Consider the following 27,139-nt stretch of genomic DNA (forward strand, 5'->3'; position numbering starts at 1 on the left):
AATCACAGGCAGCTTTGTTTGGTGTGACAGAAAGTGCACCAGACTTAGCAGGTGCAAGCCTGGATTTCAGTCTGCACATCCACCCCACCCTTCACAAAAGTGTTTTAGAACTTACTTAAGGGGAGTCCCAGGATGAATGGAGATTAAGCCATATTTACTACTCATTCTCAATGGCCGGAAGGAAATCACATCTGTTTAACGGAGGAAGCAAACATTTGCATACTGAAGGCAAAGGTCGCTTAATGCAGACCGGAGCCTTTATATGCGTTTACTTGCTTATGCAGCACAGGGGTCAAAAATAATGAGAAGGGGATATGGCTTCAGTTTTCTTTCTACCTTCTGCCTCCATTCCAGACAATCAGCATGTTCAATGCAAATGGAAAATTTTGAAATGATACATTGAGGTTATACCTGTGCTGGAGAAAGTTTGCGCATATCTCATATTGTGCTTATAAAAATGCAAAAGCTTGCTTAGACTTTTCAAACAAATGCTTAGACAAAGTGGCCCATCTTTGGAAAGGAAAGCAATCGTTGTAAACGTGTATTTTGAGGGGAGGGGGACTAGCAAATGGGCTGTCTGCATGAAATGTAGAGATGAGGTTTCCAACAGGTATATGTCAGGCAGCCCTCCCTCCAGTCCTCCCTCCCTGCATCCCTTGGCTCTCCTGGGCTCAGTGCTGCCCACCTCTGCTGCTCCTTTGGGACTCATCTCCCCACCCTTGTCCCAGTGGTAAAGGTCCGTCCTGCTTTCCAGGCACAGGGGTGGGGAGGGAGTAATCTCCCAAGGTATGATGCTTAAACTCTACTCATCTAACACAAGAAGAAAGCTTTGTTTTGGAGACAGGCCATTTGGGGAGAGTTTTTAGCAGAGGGCTGTGGCTGGGGCAGGGAGGGACTACTGGTTCTCTGCAGAGCTCCTTGGAGTGGGTCACAGCACTGCTGCCTGACGACCAGGCCTTGTGTGCCTCTCAGCTGCCATTGTGAGGGTATTTCTGAACATTTTAGGTCATACTTCCCTTTACTGTAAATCATGAACATGACCTATTCTATATGATGGTATTACTACTAAGATCAGATAATGGAATCTATGTGATAGTTATTTGTAGACTAATATCCTATACCTATACAAGGGTTTTTTAAAAATTAATTAATTAATTGGTTATTTGATAGTGAAAGCAGGAGGAGGGGCAGAGGGGGAGAGAGAATCTCAAGCAGACTCCCTGCTGAGTGGGGAGCCCTTTGTGGGACTCAGTCTCAGCACCCTGAGATCATGACCTGAGCCGAAACCAAAAGTCAGGTGCTTAACTGACTGAGCCACCCAGGTGCCCCTACAAGGTTTTTACTTTTTTAACTCAATTTTGTATTACTCTTTCCCATCAAATTTCTCCCTCACCAAACTCTTTCCTTCAACCCACACCTGCTCCCATTCCATGGGAAATTTGGAACTGATCATTCTCTTTTATACGTTTGGTGGTTCCAGGTCCAAAGGAAACTTAACATCAAGTACAATTGGCTAGTGAAGCTCACCTATCTTTCTTTGTCAGACCCAAAAGACAACTTCTGTCTTAAGACAATTACAAATTGTAATTTGTTCTTTGCTTAAGAACAAATCCCAGACACCTACCAAAATTAAAGATCAGAGTTTAGAAATTAAGCATACCTTCAATGTTCTTTCTTCCCAACTGGAGATTTACTGTGTCATTAAGCAAAAATAATTTACTGATCATGGATCATTTTTTTTTACATTAAAACATTAGCAAAAAACAAACAAACAAACAAAACATTAGCAATGTTTTCCTGTGTTTTTAATTAATAAAGGCGTAGAAAATGTAGATTTCGTTCAAGTCCTACAGCAAGTCTTTAGAAGCTAGATTCTTCACCTCCAAATATTTTGTTTTCTTTGTGGATTTAAATTACATGCTCTCGAGTATCTCATTTTAATTTGGGCCGTTGGAAGACAAGACTGAATACAGTGGTTTGCTCCAGGTGGCTTTTAAATTGTGGGTTGTGAGCACAAGTTCAGCTTACTTGAGTATGAGTTATTTCAGTCAATAGGTGCCTTCGAAAAATGAGATGAACTTGGTTTTCTCATTTTTGCCCCTAATTTGTATTACATTCATGTTTAAGTTATCTACATTCATTAATTTATTATTTGCAAATTACATCATAATAAGAGGTGAGCAAGAAGATGGAATAGCTCAAGTTTAAAGCAAGTAGGACCAGGTTTGCAACAAGGAATAGTTGTTTGTATTAAGATTACATTTTTTTTTTAAGTTGCTGGAGGAGTTCTTTATGGAAATAATGATCAATAGCAGCTATGTCAAGATAACATGTCTGAGCTGTTCCATATCTTTAAAAACTCACTTTGTCCTTTCAGAAACTAAATGTTAGCGGGTGTTTGCCTATTTACAACACTGTCTCTTTAGGAACCTGGCCCTCGCATTTATGAACTCTCAAAATGAGGTAACAGTTTCCCTTTCTGTCTGATTATAGTACACGCCCTTCCTGAGTAAATCCTGTGTACCCCGACTGTATACTGGGACATGGGGGATGATGTTTGCCGTTTGAGTTGTTTGCATAACAACCAGCGGCTCTGAAAGATTAATGCCTGAATATGCGCAGCATGAGAAAGACACAAACGTTCAATCATTTCTAATAATTAAAAGTTTTCTTTTCCTCCCATTGCCCCCCACCCCCCACCCCATGCTCCTAAGTAAGTCCTAGGGACAACTGGGTGACTCAGTCGGTTAAGCATCTGACTCTTGAGTTCAGCTCAGGTCATGATCTCAGAGTCCTGAGATCGAGCCCTGCCTCAGGCTCTGTGCTGAGCTTGGACCCTGCTTGAGATTCTCTCTCCCTCCCTCTGCCACCCCTGCTCCTGCTTTCTCTCTCTCACTTTTCTCTCTCTCTCAGTCTTTCTCTCTCTCTAAATAAGCTCTAAATACTGGTTGGTTTTGGAAAGGAGGCATCACAGTATTAGAAGAATAAATTCATGTTTTTGTGGTGGTGGATGTTTTTGTGGGGGTGGAGTTCTTCCTCCGATCACCGTCTACTTTAAGACAAACTCCTAACTCTGTAAACCTGTGTATGCCCTCTTGGCTCGGGCTTTTTAGAACCTGGTATGTGCTCTGCGAAGGTGGTGGGTTCAGCCCTCATGGCCCATGCACATGGCATCCAAGTGCACCAAGCCAGTGAGTGGGAGGTGTTTGGATTTATGTTGATTCACAACTTCCTGAAAAATAAGTCAAAGTGTTTGCCCTGTTGAGGATATGTGGGTGGTGTCCTCCTTAGGCTGCTGGGTCAGCACATGGAAGCGGGAAGTAAGAACACTCAATAGGGACCATCTCCCCGGCGCCCTAGATTCAAGTACAAGTCTGTACCCAGAACATGTCACAACCCAAAGTCCTGAAAAGATCCCGAAGTTCACTCCAACAAAACGACTGTGGCGTGATGAAAAGCCTTGTTCTGGGAAGCTTGACTTGGCAGAAGTATTGGCCATGATGGATGTTTGCTGAATTTAGATCCGATGAGAAAGTGGCTATGACCTAATTGAAAAGAATGGAATCCAGAAGCAATTGCCAGTTCTGTGTGTACACACGGCGGTGTTTGGGATGCAGCTTCTGCCACTGCCCTCATTTCCATTGTGGAGTCACCCTTGAGAGCCTTCACGCAAAGTTGGATGGTCTTGGCCGCCAACTTCAAAAGAACACTTCGTTCTAAAAGAGCTAAATAAATTACTCTGAATTTACTGATCTCAATGACAGGGTGACTTAAACATTTTCTTCCTCTGCATGTTTTCAGTATTTTCGTGTGACTTTCTTAAAGGAGAACCAGAAACACTCGGTCTATCGTAGCCTCCCTGAAATACCTGAACTGAAATCCGTAACTTAAAATCGTTTTGAATCCAATGATTTGCACAGATGTGTGAAGATGGGAACCAGCCCCGGCAAGAACTGTGCAGTCACCTTGAGCTCTAAAGCGATACCCGTGATGCCCCTGTCTCCTTCCCCGGGACCTTGCTCTGCCTGCAGGTTCTTTTGCGGGTTTGTGTCCACACTGTCAGAGCTTAGTGATACTTCCGTACTTTTTCCACTATCCTTAGTGATACTTTGGCACCTTTTCCCCTGGGAGCCTCTGCCCAGGCCTCTCCTCTCCTGTGTTGACAGGGGTTCAGTTCACACTCAAGTTCACCCTCCTTCCTGTTTCTGTCCCCACCATCCTGCACTCTCCCATGTGCACCAGCAAGCCCCTCTCTGTATCTCGGGGACTGGCCTTCCATGGAGTCTCCTCATTCTCCTTTCCACCTCCAGTCCCCCTTTGTGGCAGTCCATTTTGCATCTTGTTTTAAGAGCCACTCTTCAACTGAACTCTTCCACGAACCTCTGCTGTTTTAAGTCTGTAGTTTCTCCCTCTTCGCCCTGAGTGAGCTCACAGCTGTCAGAGGGAACCTGGAGCTTCATGGGGCCCAATATAGAGTTCTCTCCCTTGCCTCCCTGACAGGTCAGCGCCTCCCCTCGCTGCTGAAGTGGGCACTGTCCTTGACAACGTGCTGCTTACTGGTGCAGCTGAGACTTTTACCAAGTTCCTGCTCAAGGCAAGTGTAACTAGAACTCTGCTCATGACTTATATTCAGCCAGAAAATCCTTGTGTCATCTACTATTGTAAAACATAGATTGTAGGAGTGCTAGGATGGCTCAGTTGGTTGAGCATCTGACTCTTGGTTTCAGCTCAGGTCATGATCTCATGGGTCATGAGATCAAGCCTCGGAGTTGGGCTTCACGCTCAGTGGGGAGTCGACTTGAAGATTCTTTCATTCTGCCCCTTCTCCTGTTCTCTCTCTCTCTCTCTCAGAAAAATAAATCTTTTAAACAAACAAGCATAGATTATATATTATTCTTCAGGTATGGTGAGATCAGGAGATGATTGCCATTGCAAAGATAATCTGTTATCCTCCCAGTTCCCAAGAGGAAGGGACACAGCATGACATTGTCAGGGTTCCTGTGGGGAGGCAGCAGGTTGGTCGGGAGTGAGGGTAAATGTGGGCAAGAGCCTTCTCATGGTTTTCTAGGGAGGGAATGAGTGAGGCAGGGCCAGAAGAGGCTAGTTTGAATACTTTCAGCAGCATGTGGGGTAGAGGGACTGTCCCTGGTTGCCTGATATCTGGCCCTGGGGTCAGTAGGGCAGGTGGATAATGGCCTACAGTGTGAGAACCCCATGACGGAGGAGGTTGAGGGTGTGGACTCTGGATGGGTTAGTCTGCATATGAAGGCGAGCTCTCTAACTAGCCCTGGGACAGGTTGTCCCTGCAGGACCAGCCAGACCTTAGTTAAGATGTCAAAGCCTGAAACACCTACTCATCCTTGCACTCCCATCTCAGTTATAAGGTAGACATGTGACCTTGAATGAGAACCTCAGTCCTCGTCTGTAAAGTGAAGGATTAAAAGTTAGAGCGCAGTCAAGAGCTTTCTGTTTGATCTTTGTGGGGATGAAGCCTCTGACACCTCCCAGTACTCCCCCAATTCCCAGGTTCTTTTGGTTCAGATTCCCGGGGGGAAGGTGCACTAACTAGAATTCTCTCCCTGGCTAATGGGCAGGGAAGGCCGGTCAGCTGCTGGCCACCCTGAAGCTTCATTATAACCTCTTTCATACGGGGACTTTCTGCCTACAGTCGTATTCCTAACTCCTCGGGCCAACAGGCTGGCTTTGGGTTGTAATCATTGGCCCTGACACTCCAGTAACTTTGAATTCTTGATCTGAGCCAAGTGATTTTTCAGTGAGTATATGTGTGTGACCCATGTGACAGGTGACATTTAATATTGCCTTTGTGAAGAAGAGCTAATAATAGCATTGGCTTCCTAGTATAAGACAGAATATGGCAGACTTTCTGTTCTGAAGCTTGGAAAAATAAATCTCCATTTTATGTTGCAGAATTATTAATCGAGTTGGCAGTGAGGAGGAGTGTGGAGTTCCTACTCTTCAAATCCCAAACAGAGGGTTTTTCTAAATCCTTCTATTGACATTGATGCCAATATATGAACTATAAAGGCTAGAAAGTGAAATGTTAATCCATTTGGCTCAAATTAAGAACCATTCTATTAACTTAAACTGTGTGGAAAATATTGTATGTTGGTGCTCACTATGGAAAAAAATCCCAAGGACCAGTACTTTGCTGTTCAGAAGAGTCAGGTTTCCCCCCCCCCCAGATGGAGCTGAAAATTTAGGTTGGTCGTGTGAAGTTTTAAATATCTTAGACAACCCATGTAAATTGGATTTTGTAAATATTGGTATTAATCAGAATGTTTTAAGGTCTGTAACATGTGGAAGTCAGCACAGTTTACAGTGCTGTGTCATTAATACAGAATTTATTCAAATGTGTGAAAAGCCAGACAGAGTATTTCACTAAACAAATGTACACTTTCAAATGTTAAATGGATAGCAGCTAATTAGCATAGAATTTTAATTCTATTTGTCATTATTGCTCGTGATGACCTAAGTGTGACTTTTCAACTCTTACACTTTAAAAGGGAACAAAAATGATCAGTGCTTTAAAACAAACAGAACACACACTAACACTTGGAGTGGAAAACCCACAGACTCTGCAGCTTCTCCCTGTTTTCCTGTGGGAGAGGCTGGGGCCATGTGGAACATACTGGAGTGGAATGATTGTGTTAAACCAGTGGAGCAGAGTGGCTGGTAGGGGGACAGTGTGATAGGAGGAGTAGGAGAGGTTAGAATCTGCCAAGAGAAAAGGTCAGCCTGGATCATCCCTGATAGAGGGTTATTTTAGAATTCGAGGGGCTCCTGGGTGGCTCAGTCAGTTAAGTGTCTGTCCAACTCTTGGTTTCAGCTCAGGTCATGATCTCGGCGTCCTGGGCTCCTTGCTTAACAGGGGAGTCTGCTTGAGATTCTCTCTCTCCCTCTCCTCCCCTTGCTCATGTGCATGCATGTGCACTCTCTCTCTCTTTAAATAAATAAATCTTCAAAAAAAAAAAAAGGATTCGGAGCTCCACTGGTAAAAAAATAAAAATAAAAACCTTCAGGGTGCCTGGGTGGCTCAGTGGTTTAAGCCTCTGCCTTCGGCTCAGGTCATGATCTCAGGGTCCTGGGATCGAGCCCCGCATCAGGTTCTCTGCTTGGCAGGGAGCCTGCTTCCTCCTCTCTCTCTCTGCCTGCCTCTCTGCCTACTTGTGATCTCACTCTGTCAAATAAATAAATAAAATCTTTAAAAAAAAAAAAAAAAAAAAAAAAGAACCTTCATAGGCCAAAAAGCATTCCCCCAAACTTGGGACTGTCTTATCTCTTGTTTTTTCCTCTGACTCTCCTGGTCCTTCTCCCAGGACCCTCACCTACTCCTTTCCTGCCTCAGTGCCTCCATAAACCAGGGACTTCCCTGGGCTCTTTACAGGTTGTCCAGACTGTGAAGGGTCCACATTCTGCCCTGCCTGTAAGCTAAGAAGGCTGCTTCCCATGGCTTGACAGATGCGGGTCGAAGACACGACACTTGTGGGTCAGAGACGAAGGACTGTTTATCCTTCACAGCAGTTGCAACAGCCAGAGTATCAATGTTCTTGCCCCAGTTTCCTGAACCCCGTTTCCCATAGGGCTGGATGATACCCGCACATGCAGTGGGATACATTACAGAAGCTTAGGGAACCCAAAGGGCATGCCTGTCCCTCGCTTAGAGGAAGACACCTCTATCTTGCATGGCCACTCACTACACATCCGTGAGGCGATAGTCCAGAACAAAGAGTAGTCTGTGCCTTACAAGATGTGCAGAAATACAAGAGACCCGTGTAGAGCTCTCTCCTAGCAGTGGCAGTCCCTTGTGCCCTCGGGACTTGTCGGGGGCTGGATGTGAAAGAGGAGGAAGAATCTTCCATGAACCTTTTCAGGAAGGCTTTTGTGAACTGTCTAAAAGTCCTTGGTGATCCTCATATATGAGTCAGATGTTGGGAAACAATTACAGAAATGGCCGTTATTAAACCCTCATTGTGTGCTATATTACATACTAAGCACTTTACTGTGTCAGTTCAGCTCTATGAGGTGATTGTGGGGCGCGCAGTGTTACCTCCTTTTTTACAGAGGAGAAAACTAATTAAGAGCATTAAGGAGTCAGTGGGGCGATGAGACTCAAATCCAGGTCGTCGGAGTCCTCAGCCCTGTGCTCTGAAAAGCACAGTGTCTTCCTTTTTTTATTTCTCTTTCATTGAGAGACTTTTGGAGGTGGAGGGAGGGGAAGCCTAGAGGTTTTGTTTCACCAAATGAAGTTAGGGGAATGCAAGCCAGGAGGCAAGGAACAAGCTCGTGCTAGCAGACACCTTCGGAACACCATTGCCAGTTCTCCCGCAAATCCTCCGAGGTCTTCAAGGCAATCGGTATCCCTGTTTTATGGATGAAGACGTGGAGGCTCAAGGAGGCTGTGGGCTTGACTGGGACCACACAGCTCCTGAGGAAGGAGCCTGAAGCCAGCCGTGCACGCTGTGGCTGTGAGACATGCCTTCAGTAGCGTTCGGCATCAGTCCTGGACGTTCCCATCAAGGACCTTAAATTGCCCTGAGATATTTAAGCTTCTTTCTGAAACAGAAAAGAACGTTTTAATAATAAGTTCACTGAGCTTGTTAACTGTCTCCATTCCCTTGGAAAGATAAACACATATGGGTAATTTAATCATTGCATTGACTAAGGCAGCTGCTTCTGGGACCTTTATCTTTCTTTCATAGAAGTTCAAGTGCCGGGGAGCCTCACACACTTGGGCTATTCACAGCCTTCCAGCAGGGCTCTTCAGCTTGCATTTTTTGCCCTTTTTTTCAATTCTAAAAGTAATTAATGAGTCCGTTTCTTCACCACTAGCTCCTACTTAGCACTTCTGAACTGTTCTCTTCCTAGAGAAATGACTTGTGAAAAAAAACAAAAAACAAAACCTTTCTTAATCGTAAACATCTATAGACTTCTTTATTCAAAATAAATGTCATGTCATTTTGCTCTCAACCTAGTCCTAGACAAAAACTATGAAAAATGTATATCCATAGATATAAGGAGATCTGGAGATCTGGAAATACACATATGCATACACACACACAGAGGTTTTCCTCCACCAGGTTTCCTTGGCAACCAGCCACTAGCATCTTCCAGCAGATCTTTAAAGCTTGGCTAAGGTGTGTATGTTAATTTTATAGACATGCTTAATATCGCCCATTAACTCACAGTTCCCAGATTCTTCCAGACTCTCCTGAGCGGTTTTTGTGCCTTTGTGAAAATTCTAAAAACGCCAACAGAACAGAAGCATTTTAAAGTGGTTGGTTCCAGTGATTTCCTTACAAACATTTGTGAGTCCTCTTGTCCCCAGAATGTTACATTGTCATAATTCTCTTGTTCACCTCGGAAGGATGCTCTGTGAGCTCATACAGGCATTGGCCATATTTACATAGGATGTAAATGTCAGAATCATCGCGTACTTTCCCGTATCTGACTAAAAGGAGAATATTGTTAGGTTTTTACATATGCATTGATTTCTATGGAAGGTCAGTAGAGTTGGAGCCACAGCTTTGTTAAAAGCTATTTTTAGCACTATCTCAGTGTTCAGGAACTGTTTCAGTTCTTATGTCTTCTGAACAGTTGGAGCATCTTTCATTCTATGCTGGTTTGAATTTTTTTGGAGACGTTTTCCCCAAGATAACTAATCGTACCTTCGCGTAGTACTTTAAAGCTACGTCTGAGCAATTCCTGTTACCATGTAAGAGGTTTGGGATTGTGTATGTTTAGTTTATTGTCAGATAACTCTTTTAGGTGGGATCATAGGAACAGTCTGAAATGATTGTGCTTGAGAATACTTGGTTAGGTATGTAAGGTGTTTGGTTGAATCAGGTCAATCCAGCATTAGTTTCCAAATTATCCTGGGATGTTTACCCAAATAACCCGTTGACAAGTCACGAGAATGTGGTCCCTTTTTAGTTGCTTTTATAATGTAACACACACGTGAAACCAGCCCCAGAAACTTCATTTTGTACTGCGTGCAATAACAGAATGACTTTTGCCATTTAACTTAGTGGTAAATGGAGAGACCTAACAGGATGCTTATCCAGTCCACTTCAGTAAGTTGCTGGTATTCAAGTGTTATTACATTTTCTACTTCCATTATAGACTGTTTCAGGTTGGGGGAAGGAGCCATCCTGTTGTTTAAAAAAAAAAAGAAAGAAAGAAAGAAAATCGGGGCTGCCTGGGTGGCTCAGTTGGTTAAGCAACTGCCTCGGCTCAGGTCATGATCCCGGAGTCCCAGGATCAAGTTCCACATCGGGCTCCCAGCTTCATGGGGAGTCTGCTTCTCCTTCTGACCTTCTCGCCTCTCATTCTCTCACTCTCTCTCTGTCAAATAAATAAATAAAATCTTTAAAAACAAAAAACAAAAAAAAATAGAAAATCAGTGTTATACACAGATACATCATGTATTCTTTCTATATATCATGGCTTCATTAACTGCTGTTTACGTGAATGTTTATTGTGTATTTCAACATTCTTCGCAAGTTGGTGATGTTGGGTAGAAAATTGTTAATGGAATGATCATCGGTTTGACCCTCATGCATATTTCTTATGAGGGGGAAATCCATTGATTTATGGCCCAGAGAGATCCTGGCAGCCCTGCCAGGACGGAAGTAAGATACGTAACATCTGTAACATAAGTAACGTCTGTTCCATAGAGGGACAGGCAGATGTAGGGGTCAGGGGCAGGGAGTGGTAAGAGCATATGTTGTGTGCAGACAGAGCACGTCCCCTGCAGAGGTGGGCAGCCAGCGGAAGCCGCTCATGGAAACAGCCCAGATCTCTCCTTATTATACCAGACGGAAGCTGTAACTGTCGAGTTGACCTTGTAGCAGACTTTTCATGATGTTCAGAGCACAAGTCAGTTGCCAGAGATTGTAAAACACAAAAAGGCACAAAATGGGATCCTAACTTTCCTGGCTGGGCTGCAGCAGCAAACGTACCTCTTCCATGCTTTTTCAAGTGAATAGAAATTCAAGTGAAAATACAGAGATCACAATCCTCCACTGATAATTAAGGGACACACTTGCAAGGAAAACCTCCTAAAATGGGGGAGGAATTCTGTATCAGATATTGTGACCACAGATTAACAGATTAATAGAGAGGACTCAGGGCGGCTCCTGATTCAATCAGTGTCTCCAGTACAGCATGGCTCCTGACAGGACAGTCAGGTGGACCAGGAGGGAGGGACCAGTGCCCAGCAGATGGGTCCCTCTGAAGTATGCCCGCATTGTCCTTTCTTCTCTGGGGACAGAACAGAAGTGCTGGTCTTTGCAGAAGAATAAGGAATATTACTTTTATAATTAAGTACACACAAGGCTTGCCAAATGCTTAAAATGCAGCTGAAATTGGACATCTAGGAATCCTGGGATATACAATTGAAGCAGATTTTTCTTGTCCTACATATTATATGTATTAGATGTTATATATACTATGGGATATAACATATAACATCTATTACATATATATGTGTGTACTATATATGTATAACGTATATATAACATATAACACAATATATAAGATGATATAAATAAAATATAAACATATAATTATATATAACTAATGTAGTATAAGTTAATATAGGTTATGTATCTCATTTTATACAATATGTGATATATATAAATCTCTAAAATATATATATAATTTGGTTGAAAGACATTAAATTTTGAGAGCAAATAAAATCGAATGATAAGGTGCATATGTACTAGGTGAAACTGGAGAAAATACAAGAAAACTCTAGTACAAAGTACATTCTAATTTTGCCAGATTACAAAGTAAAACAAACCTTTCATTTTTATAAAAGACATACAGCAGATAGCAAGTTTCCTCTTCACACTCGGATGTGCCTGTAATTGCTGCATAAAGACAGGGAAATTCCGTGAGTCCCCCAATACTGTAAAAATGTCACCACCAAGTAACATGGGGCAAAGTGTCCTAGAGCAGAGGTCTGGTAGCGTTTTAAAAATAAGTTCCTGTCTGGAAAATGTTTTTCAATGATGGGGTCCTTTTTTATCGTTTTATGTAAGACATGAAAAGCCATCGTAACTCCTTTGATTTTTCCATGAAGTCTAACTGATCATAGTGCTGGCGGCTCAAGAGACCGTTCCTTCTCCACTGCTTGGCCCGGGGTGAGGCAGCCACAGGGGCTCCAGGCAACTTGGGATAGACGCCTCTGCTTGGTCTGCTGCCGGAGAAGGACCTCCCCTTAGCGGGGCCCCTCTGGCCAGCCTGGCAAATGCTACATTTCCAACCGGGTGGGTTGCTGTGGAAACCAACAGCTCTAAAAACCAAAAGGAAAGGAAAAATTAAAAATCCCAGAATAAAGACTAATTTGAGGGGATATAAAAGGGAATGAAACACAGCCACAGGGAGCCAAAAACTTCATAGAAACAAAACCAAAATGGAACGAAAAAAGATGGCGCCCCCGAACTTCACTTTCCCTTCCCAGATGGAGCCAGAGTTGGTGAGAGCCCAGGCAGGTGGAAGGTGAGAGGCGCAGGCTGTTCAGGGAGCAGGTGAGCCTCATCTCCCAGCTCTGTCCCCAGCAAAAACCACAGAGGACTTCCCATCTGGAGTAGGACAGAGGACATGGGATCCTGTGACAGAGACTTGAGATGTTGGACCTGGAGTTTGGATGAGAGATTATGAACTAACGTGTTCTGTCACTTGCAGGAAAGTAACTCAAGGCATAAAGTCTTTGAAGAAGACACGGGAGAGAGAGAAACAAGGCCCCCCAGTGTTGGCGGGCAGTGTGTGACCCTGACCGGGCTTCCTTCTGAGCCAGCACAGTGTACGCCATCTGCCCAGCCTCTTGCCCCTACCACTATGTTTGCTCTCAACTTGCTGCCGAACTGGTGGCTTCTCTGAAGCCAACAATCGGAAACAGCCTTGTTGCCTTTCGTTCTAAATCTGTGGCAGAAGAAAGGAAATGACTAAAAGATAATGTTTCGTTTTCTACCCACAAAGCAGATGTTCTTTGTACTACTTCAAATGGACTAGCTTGTGCCCGCAGAGCCAAACTCTGTGTTTGCCAAGAGCAAAGGAGCCCTGAATCATGGTGGAGGGAGAATTCCTGAGGAGCTGTTGCTTCCTTCTCGCTGCTTTCACTGGCTGGTGAAAATTTGAGGGGAATGCTCTAGAGGCAGTGGCTGAATTTGTGATCCCGAAATAATTCGCTGAGTGAGAGTGTGTAACGAAAAGAGACCTGAGCCCACATTCCGGGGAGGGAGGTCCACCCACTTCAAGCAAACAGAATGAGAACACAGGATGGGTATTATGTTAGGGCTCTCCAGAGAGACAGAATCAATAAGATGTATGTTTATGTAGAACGAGAGCTATTATACAGAAATGACTCATGTGATTGTGGAGGCAGACAAACTCCAAGATCTATAGCGTGATTCAGCAGGCTGGAGAACCAGAAGAGCCGATGGTATAGTCTTGGTCCAAAGCCTGAGACCTGAGGCCCAGGCAGAGCTGGTATTTCACCTTCAGAAAGCAGGAAAAGCGAATGTCCCAGTTCACAGGCTGTCAGGCCAGAAGAACATGGGGGGAGGGTCAGCCTTTTTGTTCTATTCAGCCCTTCAACTGATTGGGTAAGGCCCACCACGTCAAGGAACGCAATCTGTTTTACTCAGTCTAATGTAAATGTTAATCTCATCCCAGAAACACCCATATAGAAGCACCCAGAATAATGATGACCAAGTATCTGGGTACCCCATGGCCCAGTGAAGTAGATGCATAAAATTAATGATCACACATGCTGAGAAGTTAAGCCAGAGTGTGGAGGAGACCCTGGCGGATGCAGCTCCAAGAAAACAGTCCTCAGCCACATGGTGTCATGCTTGGACAGTCCAGAAGTGAGGAGTACAGACACCATGACCCACCCTGGCTAGTTTAACCAGACAAGACATCGGTCTGGCTTTCAGGGAGCTCACAGAAGTTCTTGGAGGATAAGGCTCGTAATCAGAACAGTGCCCAAGCCATAGGGCCAGACTGAGCCAGGGACGTCCTGTCTCCCTCCTGCACTGAGACAGGGCGGCTTGCACTGCCCGCCCCAAACCAGTTGCATTCTCCTTCGGTCAGAAAAAGCACCTGCTTTTTTATGCTGCTGTATTCTAACGCAGAACCCAGAGAGAGGATAGCAGATTCGCAGAGTCCAAGTCCATTCCTCCTCCTCGGCTACCAGGGAGGATGAGAAACCGAAGTTTCTGGCATGTCCCTGAGGCCAAATGTATGATGTGGGAGCACAGTTGAGAGGGGAAGACTGTTCAGGAGATGCTGGTCATCTTCCCACACTATCCTTCCAGCCTCCCTTCAATTCTCAGCTCTTCTGGAAGCATCCCACACTGAACTCCATAAACCATAAGCATCGGGACCAGCATTCATGCAGGACTTGCCTGTTCCAGTTAACGGGATGCTCACAGGCACCCCCCTTTGTAAGTCTTCTCCTGTCACCCCCACATCACCTCTTCCTCTACAGACCTTTGAGGTCTTTTTTCTTTGTTTTTGTTTATAAACTCCAGACTTCATTAATCTCTTCTTTGCTATTTTTTTTTCTTTGCTATATTTTTTACTCTGTGTTACCCAGTTCCACCCTTTTTGCTCTCTGTCATATGAGTTGGTCGGTTGGTTTTACCTCCCCCACTGCCCTGAAACACCCTAAACTTTGTAAAAACAGGACTCATATCTTTTTTCTTCTTTTTTGCTCCCCCATAGTACCTAATGTCATGCTAAGTGTACTGTAAACATTTTCTCGTTATTACAGTTCATTAGCTATCTGAATTAATGTTTTTCAAATGAATTTCAGTAGTGTCTATTGAAAACAACCATGAATAGGAAATAAATGGAACAACAAAAAACCACCCGGGCTATTTAGGCCATGTACCTGATGATATCTAGAAATGCCCATTAGTTTTAGGGATTCATTCAGCAGACTAATTGAGTGCCTCCTCTATACCAAACATTATTCTCTGTGCTTGGAATACATGAATGAAGAAGAAAAAAGAAACAGACAAAATAGCTGTCTCAAAGTTCACATTCTAGAGGAGTCAGACAGTTAATAAACATGTAAGTTATAAACATTTTAGAACTGATGAGGGTTGTATATAGAAGAAGAAGTAGAAGCAGAGCAGGATAGTATCAGAAGCACACAGTGGCATTGGGATTGGCATTTTGGGTAGGATGGTCAGAACCGTGAAGAGAAAAAAATTGCTTTAGACAAGCAGAGAAAAACTGAATTTTTGCTGAATATGAAATAATGTAAAGAGTTTGTTCCATAAATTGGGTATGATAATGACATTTTGGTTATTTTTTAAGTCTTTATTGTTTTGGGGTTTTTTTAGAGGGGGCGGAGGGAGAGAGAGAATCTTAAGCAGGCTCCACGTCCAGTGTGGAGCCCAACGTGGGACTCAATCCCATGACCCTAAGATCATCACAGAGCCAAAATCAAGAGTTAGATGCTTTACCAACTGAGCCACCGAGGCGCCCCAAGTCTTTATCTGTTGTAAACTGAAGTATTTATGGGGAAATAATGTGAACTAATATAATTGGGATCTGCCTCAGAATATTCCAGCAAAAAAGCAAGGAGGGAAGGGGGGAGGGAAGAAAAGTTGAGTCGGGGAGAATAGGTGAAAGGAGAATGGTAGAAAGTTGGTATTTGAAACTCGATTGGTGCAGAGGGTTTCCTCATACTATTCTTCCTGTTTGTATAGATGTTCTAAAATTTCCATAATAAAAGTTACATAAGACAGATGAATCATTGAACTCTACCTCTGAAACTAATGATACAATCTATGTTAATTAATTGATATAAAATTTTTAAAGTGATAATTTTTTTTTATTTTTAAAAAGTTAGGAAAAAGAACTGGTGGTCAGTAAAGTCACTGAAGAGGTGACTGTTTTTTTTTTTTTTTTTTTTTTTAGAGGGAGAGGAATTGAGTGGCGGGAGGGGCAGAGGGAGAGGGAGAGAGAGAATCTTAAGCAGATTCCCCGCTGAGCATGGAACCTATCCTGGGGCTGGATCCCATGACCCTGAGATCGTGACCCGAGCCGAAACCAAGAGTCGGATGCTCAATTGACTAAGCCACCCGGGTGCCCCAGAAGGTGACATTTAAGCAGACAGGGAGGAGAGAGATACACAGAAGGGTATTGAGGAAAAGTGTGGCATGCAAACGTTTGGTACAAAGCACGTTCCCAGAACCCTGGCCTCTGCCTTATTCCTTGAATGGGGGAAGGTGTAGGAAATGGGGGCTGGCAGATACTTGGGGGAGGGGCTGGAACAGAGAACACAGAACCTTTCAAGTCACTGTAAGGACTTCAAGTGCATGTCAGACCCATTAGGGCTGCTAAGCAGCTACTTCAGAGGCGTGCTCAGATGTATTTTCTTCATTGAACTGTTCAGGTACCTGCATTTCTTTGCTCGGATCCTGAGATGAGAGTTTGTAGTACATGATCAGTGCTATCCAATAGAATTTTCTGTGTTGCTGGAAATGCTCTATCTCTGCTGGTCACTGTGGGAGCCCCTAGCCGCAGGGGGCCGTGGAGTACTTGAAATGTGCATAGTGTGATTGATCCAGGAGCTCCATTTCTGATTTAATCTTATTTTGATTAATTTAAACTGAAATTTAGATGCCCACCTGTGGCAGGTGGCCCCCATCTTGGACAGTGCAATGTTAGGATAGTTGGTTGCCCTCCAGCATTTCCCTCCACACTGGTGATTACTCAGTTCCAACAACTAAGTCATTCTCACCTCAGGACATTTGCCCCTGTGCCTGGTTGGTTCCTGTGTGTCCTTCAGGCCTGAGCTTATACGACACCTCCTCCAGAGGGTTGGGGGTAGGTTCCCTCTTCTGATGGTGTCCTCAGTTCATAATTACACATGGTATTTACTTACTATCTAAAGCCAAAATTTCCTCAGCATTGGGGGTTTGATCCTCTTGTCTCCCCGTGTAGTGGGCCTGTAGCAAACACTGAAGTGGAAACAGAGAAGCAGCAGCCGTGTGTACAGTTTTGGGGGATGGAGACGAGGGGCCTCTAGCCCAGTTTGGGTGGGGGGTTGCTGAGTTAGGAGCAGTTTCTCAAACCTGAAGATGGCCTTTCAGAAGATGAATAGAAATAAGGAACATGAAAGTCATGTTGTAGAAAGGCCTTTCCTACAAAGATCAGAAGCCACAGCAGAAAGGAGGAGTAAGGAATGCACGGGGTGGCGTCTGCAGGCCTGTGGGCAGTAACGTGCGGATGGAAGGGATCCTGATTGTGGAGGGCCTCAGGTGCCTTGAAGTGTATCCTGTAGGTCAGGGGCTAGCAGATTTTATTTTAAGAGCCAAAAGTAAATAGTTCAGGCTTTACAAGCCCTGAGATCAAAGCTTCAGAACTCCACCACTGAAATGCAAAAACAGCCTTAGACAATATGCAAACGACTGTGGCTGTGTTCTAATAAAACTTTATTTATGGCCACACATTGAAACTCCAGATAATTCTCATAGGACATGAACTATACTTTTGATTTTTTTTTTTTTTTTTTCAACCATTTAAAGAGTAGAAACCATTCTTAGCTCACGGACCGTTCAAAAATGAGCCGCTGCCCTCATTTGTCATCTGGCTGTGTTTGGTGGGAGGCATTAAAGGGTTGGGAGGGGGACAGGAAGTGGTCACATCAGGATGCCAGCTAGCTTCCTCTGGCTTCGGTGGGATCTCGGGCAGGTGTGAAGACAGTGGTGGTTTCTGTAAAGAGGCTGGGCTGCCGTCATGGTAGGCGATGGTGGGCTCTGAAATAGGGCAACATTAACAAGGGTGGGAAGGAAAGGCCTGCCTTGTGACATACATTCTGCAGTTACAGTCAGTAAGAGCTTGGTGATGGACGTTCAGGGTAAGAAGTAAAAGAATGGTGCCCTAGCTCAGCAGAGTCCATCGGCTGTCACTGATGGACAGCCATACAGAATGCGTCTTCATGCATAATTAGGTTGGAACCCTGTATAGGGTCTTCCTTTACTCTGCAAAAATGAGAGTAGTTTCAGTAAATAGTGCCTCCCCTAGTCCTAAGATTAGTCACTTGGTGGGAACAGTTTTGTTTGCTGTTGAATGGATAACCTAATTCTAGATGTTACTCTAGAAAAATGATACCCCAGTAGTCTGTAATAATCATCTAACCGTACTGACATTTTCTCCCATCCTGTCATACCAAACAAAGTAGCTAAACGATCTCTTTCAAAGTATGTAATTGCAGAACGTAAAGTAGGCTTCTGGTGTTAGATGAAATTCCAGTAGTAAGAATCTAGGACGTGAATTATAGTAAAACACCTTTCACCGTTGATTCAAAAATGCTTTGGCTTTTTCCAGATCTTTGCTGCTCTTGTGAAGCCGCAAACAGTGAAGAGAGAGCAGGAACCTTATAATCCCAATTGTTGGTAAATGTTTCATTACCATAAAATTACATAAATTATCTCTGCAGTCCTACAAAACTACCTTTCCACTTGCCCTGTTCTAGGGGATTTCTGCTGTGCGCGTATTAACAAACGCAGAGTTAATTTATGTTATAATTTCGGGTGCCACCTGGGGACACCAAGACTTGGGTTAAATAAGAAAACACGTAGGCAGTGTACATCCTGCAAATCTGCATTGAGGTAACCAAGAAGATTGGAGCGGATTAACTCAGTGCATTTTTGTAAGGCCACATCCTCGCTTTTCATGATGTTGATTTTGTCCCTCTGTGGATGTTCATTTTCTCCCTGAATCAAGTAGCCAAGTTCAGCTTCCTTAGCATTATTTTTCTCTATGAGGTTTTGAGAGATTTGTTTGGTGCAAATCTCTAATATGTAGGTCTAGGGTTCTTTAGCTGTTCTTCATGGTTTGTCTGGTGAAGAAATAGATCACGTCGCTCAGTGGGGGGAAAAAATGGGTGGTTGGCTGGCTGAGATGTGCAGGATTCAGGTTACGTTAGGCAGTTGGCTGGTTAACCAAGGCGACAGTCCTTGATCCAAAAGGCCTTCTTCTCACTGTGGTTGCCCCAGCTGAGGAAGGGCCTTGGATGTAAAGTTGTTATTCCCTAAAGATGGATGCCTCGTCCCTGCACTTTGTTTTATGCCTTTCTCCCCTCCAGCGCACCCTTCTCTGTGCCCCGTCCAGCATCCCCGGACGCCAGGACTGAGTACTTTCAAGCACAGTGATCAGAATAGCATAACGGTGACCGCTGTGTTTATGCTTGCTCTGTGAGGCACTGCACTCAGTGTTTCCACCCGTGTGTGGAACTATGTGTTGTTGTCACCTCCACTTTATAGAGGAGCAAACAGACCTGGTGAGAAGTACCTTGCCCTGGGCTCCTTGGCTAGAACTGGGTGGAGCTCAGATTCAGACCTAGTGGGAACTGCAGTAGGAGGGCTCTGGGGTTCATGCCCATGGGATCAGTTCTGCGGCACCTGCCTCCTTCCCCCTCCGTGTGATGTCCAGCCCTCCCCCGGGCCAGAGCCCCGTGGTTCTGTAGACAGGAGCCTCCCTGGTCACCTGCAGGGTCTTTGCTTGTCCTTGCCCCCACCTCTCTATCCCAAGGCATCAGTAGGGCTTCCGATCTGAAGCAGCTCAAAGTGTATGGCAAGGAGTGTCCAGGAGTGTCCTAGTGGACTTATGTATGTCACTGGGCACCAGCCGCTCCCTTCAGACACTTCCCTTCTGGAGCGCCTGGCTGGCATCTTTTAGCTGACATCTGCCGTGATGCTGGAGTCTGGTCCACTTCATCCCTTCCTGGGTTACTGGGAGGCCTCTTAGTGGACGCTCTATGTCCAGTCTTGCCTCTTCCCCAGTCCGTCCTTCCCCCATGGTCAGAGGTTTCTATAACAAATTTAATTGCCACCCCCTTGTTTAAATTCTTTGTGACTTCCCATTGCTCTTGGGATCCAGAAGGATCCTTTTAGGTTCCTTCTAAAGCCCTGAGTGGTCTGGCCCCTGCTCGCCTCTGCAGCCTTTCCCACATGGGTCCTCATGCCCCTTAGGCTGCCTGTCATCCGTCAGAACCTGTCTGTGTTTCTCCAAGAAGCATGGCTGTTCCCTTGCCTCTGAGCCTTTGCGCATGCCGTTGCTTCAGTGCCGCCTTCATGCCTGCACCAGACCTCTCCCAGCACAGCGCATGCCGTCTCCTCACTTGTCTTCACTGCTGTGGTTCACATGATTACAGTTCTAGGCACAGAGGAGCAGCTCAGTAAACATCTCTCGCATGAACAAACGAAAATTACCCATTCCATTTTAGATTTTTAACATGAATTTGGACCTATATCCTGCATTCATGATCTGGGTTTGCCAGTATTACTGCCTCAACTTCATTTATCTTTTCAAATCTTTTCTTTTTTTTTTTTCCCTTCCTGTAAGCTTCTCTCTTCCCACTCTTCAGGTCCTCCTTTAAAGACATTTTGGACCACTTTTCAGTCTAGTCCTCCCGATTACCAGCACAGCGATCCTGGGTAGCTCTTGTCCACACTCGGCAGGACTGTTGAAGACTCTGGGTGCAACTCTGACAGCCTGCAGGGGGTCCGTTGGTAGCCACCACCTCCCCCCCCCTCCGGTTTGGACCCTGTGTGCCAGCAGCAAATGAAAGGATAAAAGAATATTTTGTTTGCTCACAGTGTCTTAAAGGGATAGAATTCTCTCCGTTATTTGTTGGAGTGAGCACAGAGGAGCAAAGAGGAAGGCCGTTTGTGATGGGCAGGGTTGGGGGGGGGCAGGGATCATGTAAAGTAAAAAGGAATCCCTAACAAGAAAATGTTCCCTGGTTCCAGCGATTCCCATTTTGGATGTGGCTCTAGGTTTGCTTCACACACCCCCTACCCAGTCCCACCAGCTACAGCAGAATTGTTGTCAAGGTGGGCTGGGTAATAGTGGTTCTTCTTTGTTGCTTTCTCCTCCCTCCAGAGGTGACCCTGAAGGTCCACATCAGTGACGCCAGCACCCACCAGCCCATCCCAGATGCGCTTATCGAGATTTTCACCAACCAGGTGTCCATCGCCTCCGGCACGTCGGGGACAGATGGCGCGGCCTTCGTTAAGTTCCAGTATAAGCTTGGCAGTCAGCTGATCGTCACCGCCACGAAGCACGCCTATGTGCCAAACTCTGCGCCCTGGAAGCCCATCCGGTTACCCGGTAAGGCTGTTGGAACCTCTCCCTAAAGCAGAGCTCATGGTCCCGCCTAGTGCTAGAATCAGACACAGAAGCAATTTTTAAGGTGGAAGGCAGATGATCAGGAAAATAGGGGTTTAGCCTCTGCTTTACTTTGGGGGGCTTTTTTTTTTAAGATTGTATTTATTTGTCAGAGAGAGAGAGAGTGCATGCATGCGCACAAGTTGGGGGGGGGGCAGAAGGAAAGGGAGAAGCAGATTCCCCGCTGAGCAGGGAACCCCGTGTGGGGCTCGATCCCAGGACCCCAGGATCATGACCTGAGCAGAAGGCAGACACTTAACCGACTGAGCCCCCCAGGTGCCCCTACCTTTGGGGGCTTCTTATGAGAAGGAAAGGGGGTTCCTGTATGAAGTAGGCAGGGGCTCTCCCTCAGTTTACACATACAACAGAATCAAAAATCAGAGTTTCTGCCCATTTCCCCAGCGTCCTCTTTTGTACCTTGTTGATTCTAACTGGCAGGATGGCATTAGGGCAGGGCTCTGGAGCGGACCTCTGTCATTCTGCTTCACGGGGCCTGAGAGAACATTGGCCAGAGAGGCAGGGGGTGATGGGGACATAGTTTTTCTCTTCCCCCTTCTCACCTGCTAAGGGAAAACCCACTCCTATGTGTTTCCGCCGTACTCTTCCTCACTTCCGGTGCTTCTGATCACCCAACATGTGGGGTATTTTCCATACAGCAAGCAGTTCTTAAGTGCTCCGTCACCTGCTGTGGGTCCTACAGTTTAACTCGGTTCTGATACTATCTGTCTGGAGACAGCATTGAATCCCACAGGTGAAGGGCTCAGTCTATGACACCTCTCCCCCCCGCCCCCACGTCAGACACCTGTCACAAGTCCACATTGTTCCCTGGGCTTCTGACCACCGGCTGTAAATCAGAGGTTCTCCAAACCCCTCCTTGGGTTCAACTCATTGGCCAGAGTGGCTCACAGAACTCAGGGAAACAGCTGGTAAAACACCGAAGTCGGCCGGGTAAATTTGAAAGTCTGTTTGGCTTTATTTAAGTGATTCATGAATCAGGCAGCACCCATCTCTCCAGTAGAGGGGAGCTTTAAGGAGTTGCACAAAAGGGAAGGTTTTTGGTTTTGTTTTTAAAGATTTCATTTATTTATTTGAGACAGAGACAGTGAGAGAGAGCATGAGAGGCGAGAAGGTCAGAGGGAGAAGCAGACTCCCCTTGGAGCCGGGATCCCGATGCGGGACTCGATCCCGGGACTCCGGGACCGTGACCTGAGCTGAAGGCAGTCACTCAACCAACTGAGCCACCCAGGCGCCCAAAGGGAAGGTTTTTATAGGAAGAAGGTGAGGAGTTATTAGCAAAAGAAAAAAAAGGATGCTTTCAGTCAAGGTCATATTTCCTTAGGGGGGAAGGGCAGGGGACCTTACTAGGTGGGTCACCTCATCTTCTTTTGAGGGGGAACGGAGAGGGAGGGCCCATGTGACCAATTACCTCCCTGATGCCAATCAAAAAAATTCCTGACTGACCCAGTTGACTGAATTTTTGGGGGAGGTTGAAAACACAGTTAGGCTAGGGGACGTATTAAGTTCCAGTTTCGTAATTTGGCCTAAGGGACACCATTCTGGGCCTGTGGGGTTTTTCTATTTTTTGTTTTGAACACAGTTTACTGACTAGATCACTGGTTTATTACAAAGGCTGTTAAAGGGACAGCCAGGGGTGCCTGGGTGACTCAGTGGGTTAAGCCTCTGCCTTTGGCTCAGGTCATGATCTTGGTCCTGGGATCGAGCCCTGCATCAGGCTCTCTGCTTCCTCCTTTCTCTCTGCCTGCCTCTCTGCCTAGATGCAATCTCAGTCTGTCAAATAAATAAATAAAATCTTGAAAAATAAAAAAATAAAGGGACAGCCAGATGGAGGAGATCACGCAGGCAAGAGCTGTAGGAAGGGGCACAGCATCTCCATGCCTTTCCTGGGCAAACCACCCTCCCAGCATCTCCGTGTGTACACCTACCTAAAAGCTCTCTAACCTCATCCTGTTGGGTTTCTATGGAGGCTTCATGATAATCAGGACTGATGAACTCATTGGCCATTGGTGACTGATGGCATCTCCAGCCCTTCTTCCCTCCCCACGGTCAAGGGAGTGGGGCTGGAATTTTCAACTTGGTTGGTTCTCTGGCCAACCAGCCCCCACCCTTAGGTTATCTAGAGGCTTTCCAGAAGCCTCCTCATTAGCTAAAGCTGCCTTGAAAGGGACATGTTATAAATAACACAAGCCACCTTTATGGCTCTTATCACTTAGGAAATTCCATGGGTTTAGGAGGTATGGTCCAAAAACAGGACCAAGACCAGATACATATTTCTTATTATGAATCACAGTGTGAAGTTACCACTCACCACCTCACAATGCTCGTCTCCCACAGGGACAAGATGGTGCCTGACACAGATTCAGCCTAGGATGGGGTAGGTGGGGAGTTGACATGGCCCCCCCTTTCTGTCCCCTCACCTCAGGCTGCCACTAGCACCTGGACCACATTGTCTGTTGGCACCAGGATTAGGGACAAGGAGGGGCTGAGGGCTGGAGGGAGATGCTGCCAGGGTGGAGTTTGGAAACCGGCTGACCTGGTTCTGGCACCCAGTCTCTGCTTGAGCGCCTCGAGCTTCCTTGCAGATCCCTACAGGACGGAGCTAATATCACCTGACGGAGTTGTTCTGACTAAAAAGCAGGGAACGTACATAAACAACCTTACAGCGCCTAAAACACAGTAGGGGCTCAATAAAATAGCACAGTGGCTGGCAAAATACCAACGTCGGTGTTCATCTCTGTGCCACCGCGCCGCTGAACACAGCCCGTCAGAGCCCCCGCTGCCTCTGGGGACACATGGAAGCCAAGTGTGGCTGTCTCTGCCTGTAAAGACCTGGCATCTACCCTCATTCACAAAATTCTCTTTAGTTCAGTTTACATTTATTAAGTACCTGTTATGGGCTAGGCACTGCCCTGGCCATTGAGAATAGAGATCAAGAGACAGAGCTTGTCTCCTGGGAGTTGTGTGGTTAGCTCCAAAGCCATTCCTGCCTAATGGGTCTGTTCACGCATGCATATGTGTGGGGGATGCTAGAGGAGGAAAGTTCAGCCTAGGTGAGGGAATAGAGGCTTCCTGGAGTGGGTGGGAGGGGAGCTGAGTCTGGAGGATGAATAGACATTAGCATTAGAAGGTGCTTGTAAGGGCCACCTGGGTAGCGCAGTCGGTTCAGCATCTGACTCTTGGTTTCAGCTCAGGTCCTGATCTCGGGGTCCTGGGATCAAGCCCCACATCAGGCTTTGTGCTAACTGTGGAAGTCTGCTGAAGCTTCTTGCTCTTTTCCTACGCCCCGTACCCCCCACCCCTCGTGGTTGCATTCTCTCTCTCTCTCAAATAAATAAATCTTCCCCCCCCCCCCAAAAAAAAGGTGCTTGTAAAAATAAATACAGATTCCAGGACTCATCCATTCGATCCGGGGACAATGAACCTGAAGTCTGCAATTTAACAAGTAACCCCTCCCCCCCACCCCCCCCACACTTCACTCACGAATGAAAGCATTTACTGATGTTGGGGACCCTGCTTTGGGAGCTATAGAAAGTGGATTTGATATAGGTACTACTGAGGAGATCTTCTAGAAAAATCTTAGAGAAAAGGGGACAAACCTGGCAAATATTTAGACAAAATGCAGAATGCCTCCGGGATCAAGTGAGAGAGAGTAAAGAACAAGGACAAAACAGAAGAAATGTAAGTTGAATCTCGGGTTTCTAGCCGGTGATAGAGCGGCTGGAACAGATGGACAATGGGATTAGGAGACCCACCACTCCATGGTTCCCTCAGGTTGACTCAGTTGATGCAGTGGGTTAAAAGAAGCCCCTTTCTTCTTCCCCACTCCCCTGTGCATCCTCTCCCCAGGCTTGAAGCTTAGACAGAGGTGAATGCAGGTGCTAGTGGAGGTGGGGGAGATGGTGGGGCAGGAATGAGCGTTGGGGGTCATCACTGATGAGGAGTTTAGTGGAGAGGACCCTGGTTTTGAGCTGCCTCTGGGACACAGATGTGTTTAGCCTATAGTTTGAAAAGATTTGAGGGCTCAAGGGGTTTGGAGGTAGAAACGTGGTTTGGGGGTCATTAGCTTTGTTGAGATAAGAACCATGAACCAAGGCATTGTTGAGTTCAAAACCATGAACCCACCAAAGCATTGGGGGGGCAGACCTGGGACAGAACTCTGAGAAGGCCCACAGAACAGGAAGATGATCTTTATTAGGTTATATATGAAGAAAATATTTGACCGCTTCCATTTTTCACACTGAAAAATCACTGGAAACAACCCAGGGAATTTCAAATTGTAGCCAGACACCTCGACTCCACCTTTGCTGGGGGAGCTGCTGCACACAGTATCAGTGTGTTCTATAAAGTCACCATGGACCCCGGGGGTAGTCAATACTGAGCCATGGATTTTAGGGGAGATGCAGGTTAGGATCCTACGGGCTTCCTGTTATAACATTTTCATCAGCCAAACAATGCATCACCTTGGTTTATGTGTGTTTGGGGGTGTTTAAAGACACATGATTTAGGGGCACCTGGGTGGCTCAGTTGTTTAAGTGTCTGCCTTCAGCTCGGGTCATGATCTCGGTTGGGGTCCTGGGAGATCTGGGATTGAGCCTGAATTGGGCTCCCTGCTTGGTGGGTGTTCTGCTTCTCCCTCTCCCTCTGCTCCTCCCCCTGTTTGTGCTCTCTCTCTCTCTCAAATAAATAAATTTTTAAAAAGCTTTTAAAAAAAAAAGACACATGATTTACTACATACTGCTGGTTCATGGACATGGGACTCATGGCCAACAGCTTCATAACTCCTTGAACAAAGCTTATCTGACATATATTTTTCCCATAAGCACCTCCCAGCCGTCCTGCAGTTAGGGATGGCGGCCCTGGGCCTTGGGGCGATTTTAAACAGTGAAATCACCAAAGGAAGCACAGGAATGTGAAAAACTTGGCACGAAATAGATCGCCAGAGGATGCTTACAGTATGTGAGCCGAAAGGGAAAGGCAGAGCTTCCCCTTGTCTGACCTCCACTGGAAGCGCGTGCCCCTGAGCCTCAAATTGTTGACCGCTCTGCACTTTGCACGTATAATGCATCATGAGGATTGACTGTGGGGTCACAGATGCAGGTTAGCAGGGAGCCGCATTCGCAAACCCTGAATCCACGAATAATGGGGGTTCAGTGTACTAGAATTACATTTGTTTCAACTTCGTTAACATGAGCATTTGAAGAAAAGCAACCATTTCCATAATACCCGTTTTCTTAAATGAGTCAAAAAAATGGAAATGATGTGGTTTCGTTGGAAGGGCTTGGGGCTAGACATGAAGACCCCTGGGTTCTCACCCTGCCCGCCTCCTGCCATCCCCCACACACGGGGGCCCCTCCCGGCTCTCCAAGACCACATTTCTCATTTCTAAAACTAAATTAATTAGACTGAGTAATTTTCAAGGATCCACCGAGGTCTTTGGTTATGTTTCTATGCTTGCCTCGTTAACATAATAAAGATACTCTTGACTAGAATCTGACAGAAAAGGTGACCAAACCTCCTACTTGCCTATTGTGAAAGGCAGAGTAAGCTTGTTTCCAGGCTTGCTTTTGGAGGTCAAGGTAATAGTGTTGGTACTGCAGACACCTGGACAAGGAATAAAGAAAAGTTGGGAGCCTCTCCCAAAACGTGGTGAAAATTTGAAACTACAAAATGCTTTCTTCGCTACACTTGCACACACGGTTTCTTTGGCCTGTGCATTCTTCAGAGATTTTGGAACGGATTGCTGTTTTCATTCTTGACAGTCCTTCCTGGAGAGCGTGTTGGTTTTGCCCTTGCAAGGAGGGAGGTCTAGATTGGAGGGGGGAAAGCCCAGCATAAGGAGAGTAGCCCTTACCCTGGTGAACAGCTAAAACAGATTTCGTTCTAGAAAACGCAGTCCGTCAACACA

General features: G+C 45.7%; 1 protein-coding gene across 1 annotated transcript in view; it reads left to right on the top strand.

The window, feature by feature from the left end:
* The window catches only part of LOC111155592 (family with sequence similarity 171 member A1), a 128,681-nt gene that overhangs the window by 47,517 nt on the left and 54,025 nt on the right, over nucleotides 1-27,139 (top strand). The window contains exon 2 of the mRNA XM_022515843.1: nucleotides 20,932-21,159. Within this exon, the coding sequence (XP_022371551.1) occupies nucleotides 20,932-21,159 (228 nt within the window). The remainder of the gene's footprint in view (nucleotides 1-20,931; nucleotides 21,160-27,139) is intronic.

Source organism: Enhydra lutris, unplaced genomic scaffold (genome assembly GCF_002288905.1).
Source record: "Enhydra lutris kenyoni isolate GAN:26980312 unplaced genomic scaffold, ASM228890v2 scaffoldscaffold42, whole genome shotgun sequence".
NCBI classification, from domain to species: domain Eukaryota; kingdom Metazoa; phylum Chordata; class Mammalia; order Carnivora; family Mustelidae; genus Enhydra; species Enhydra lutris.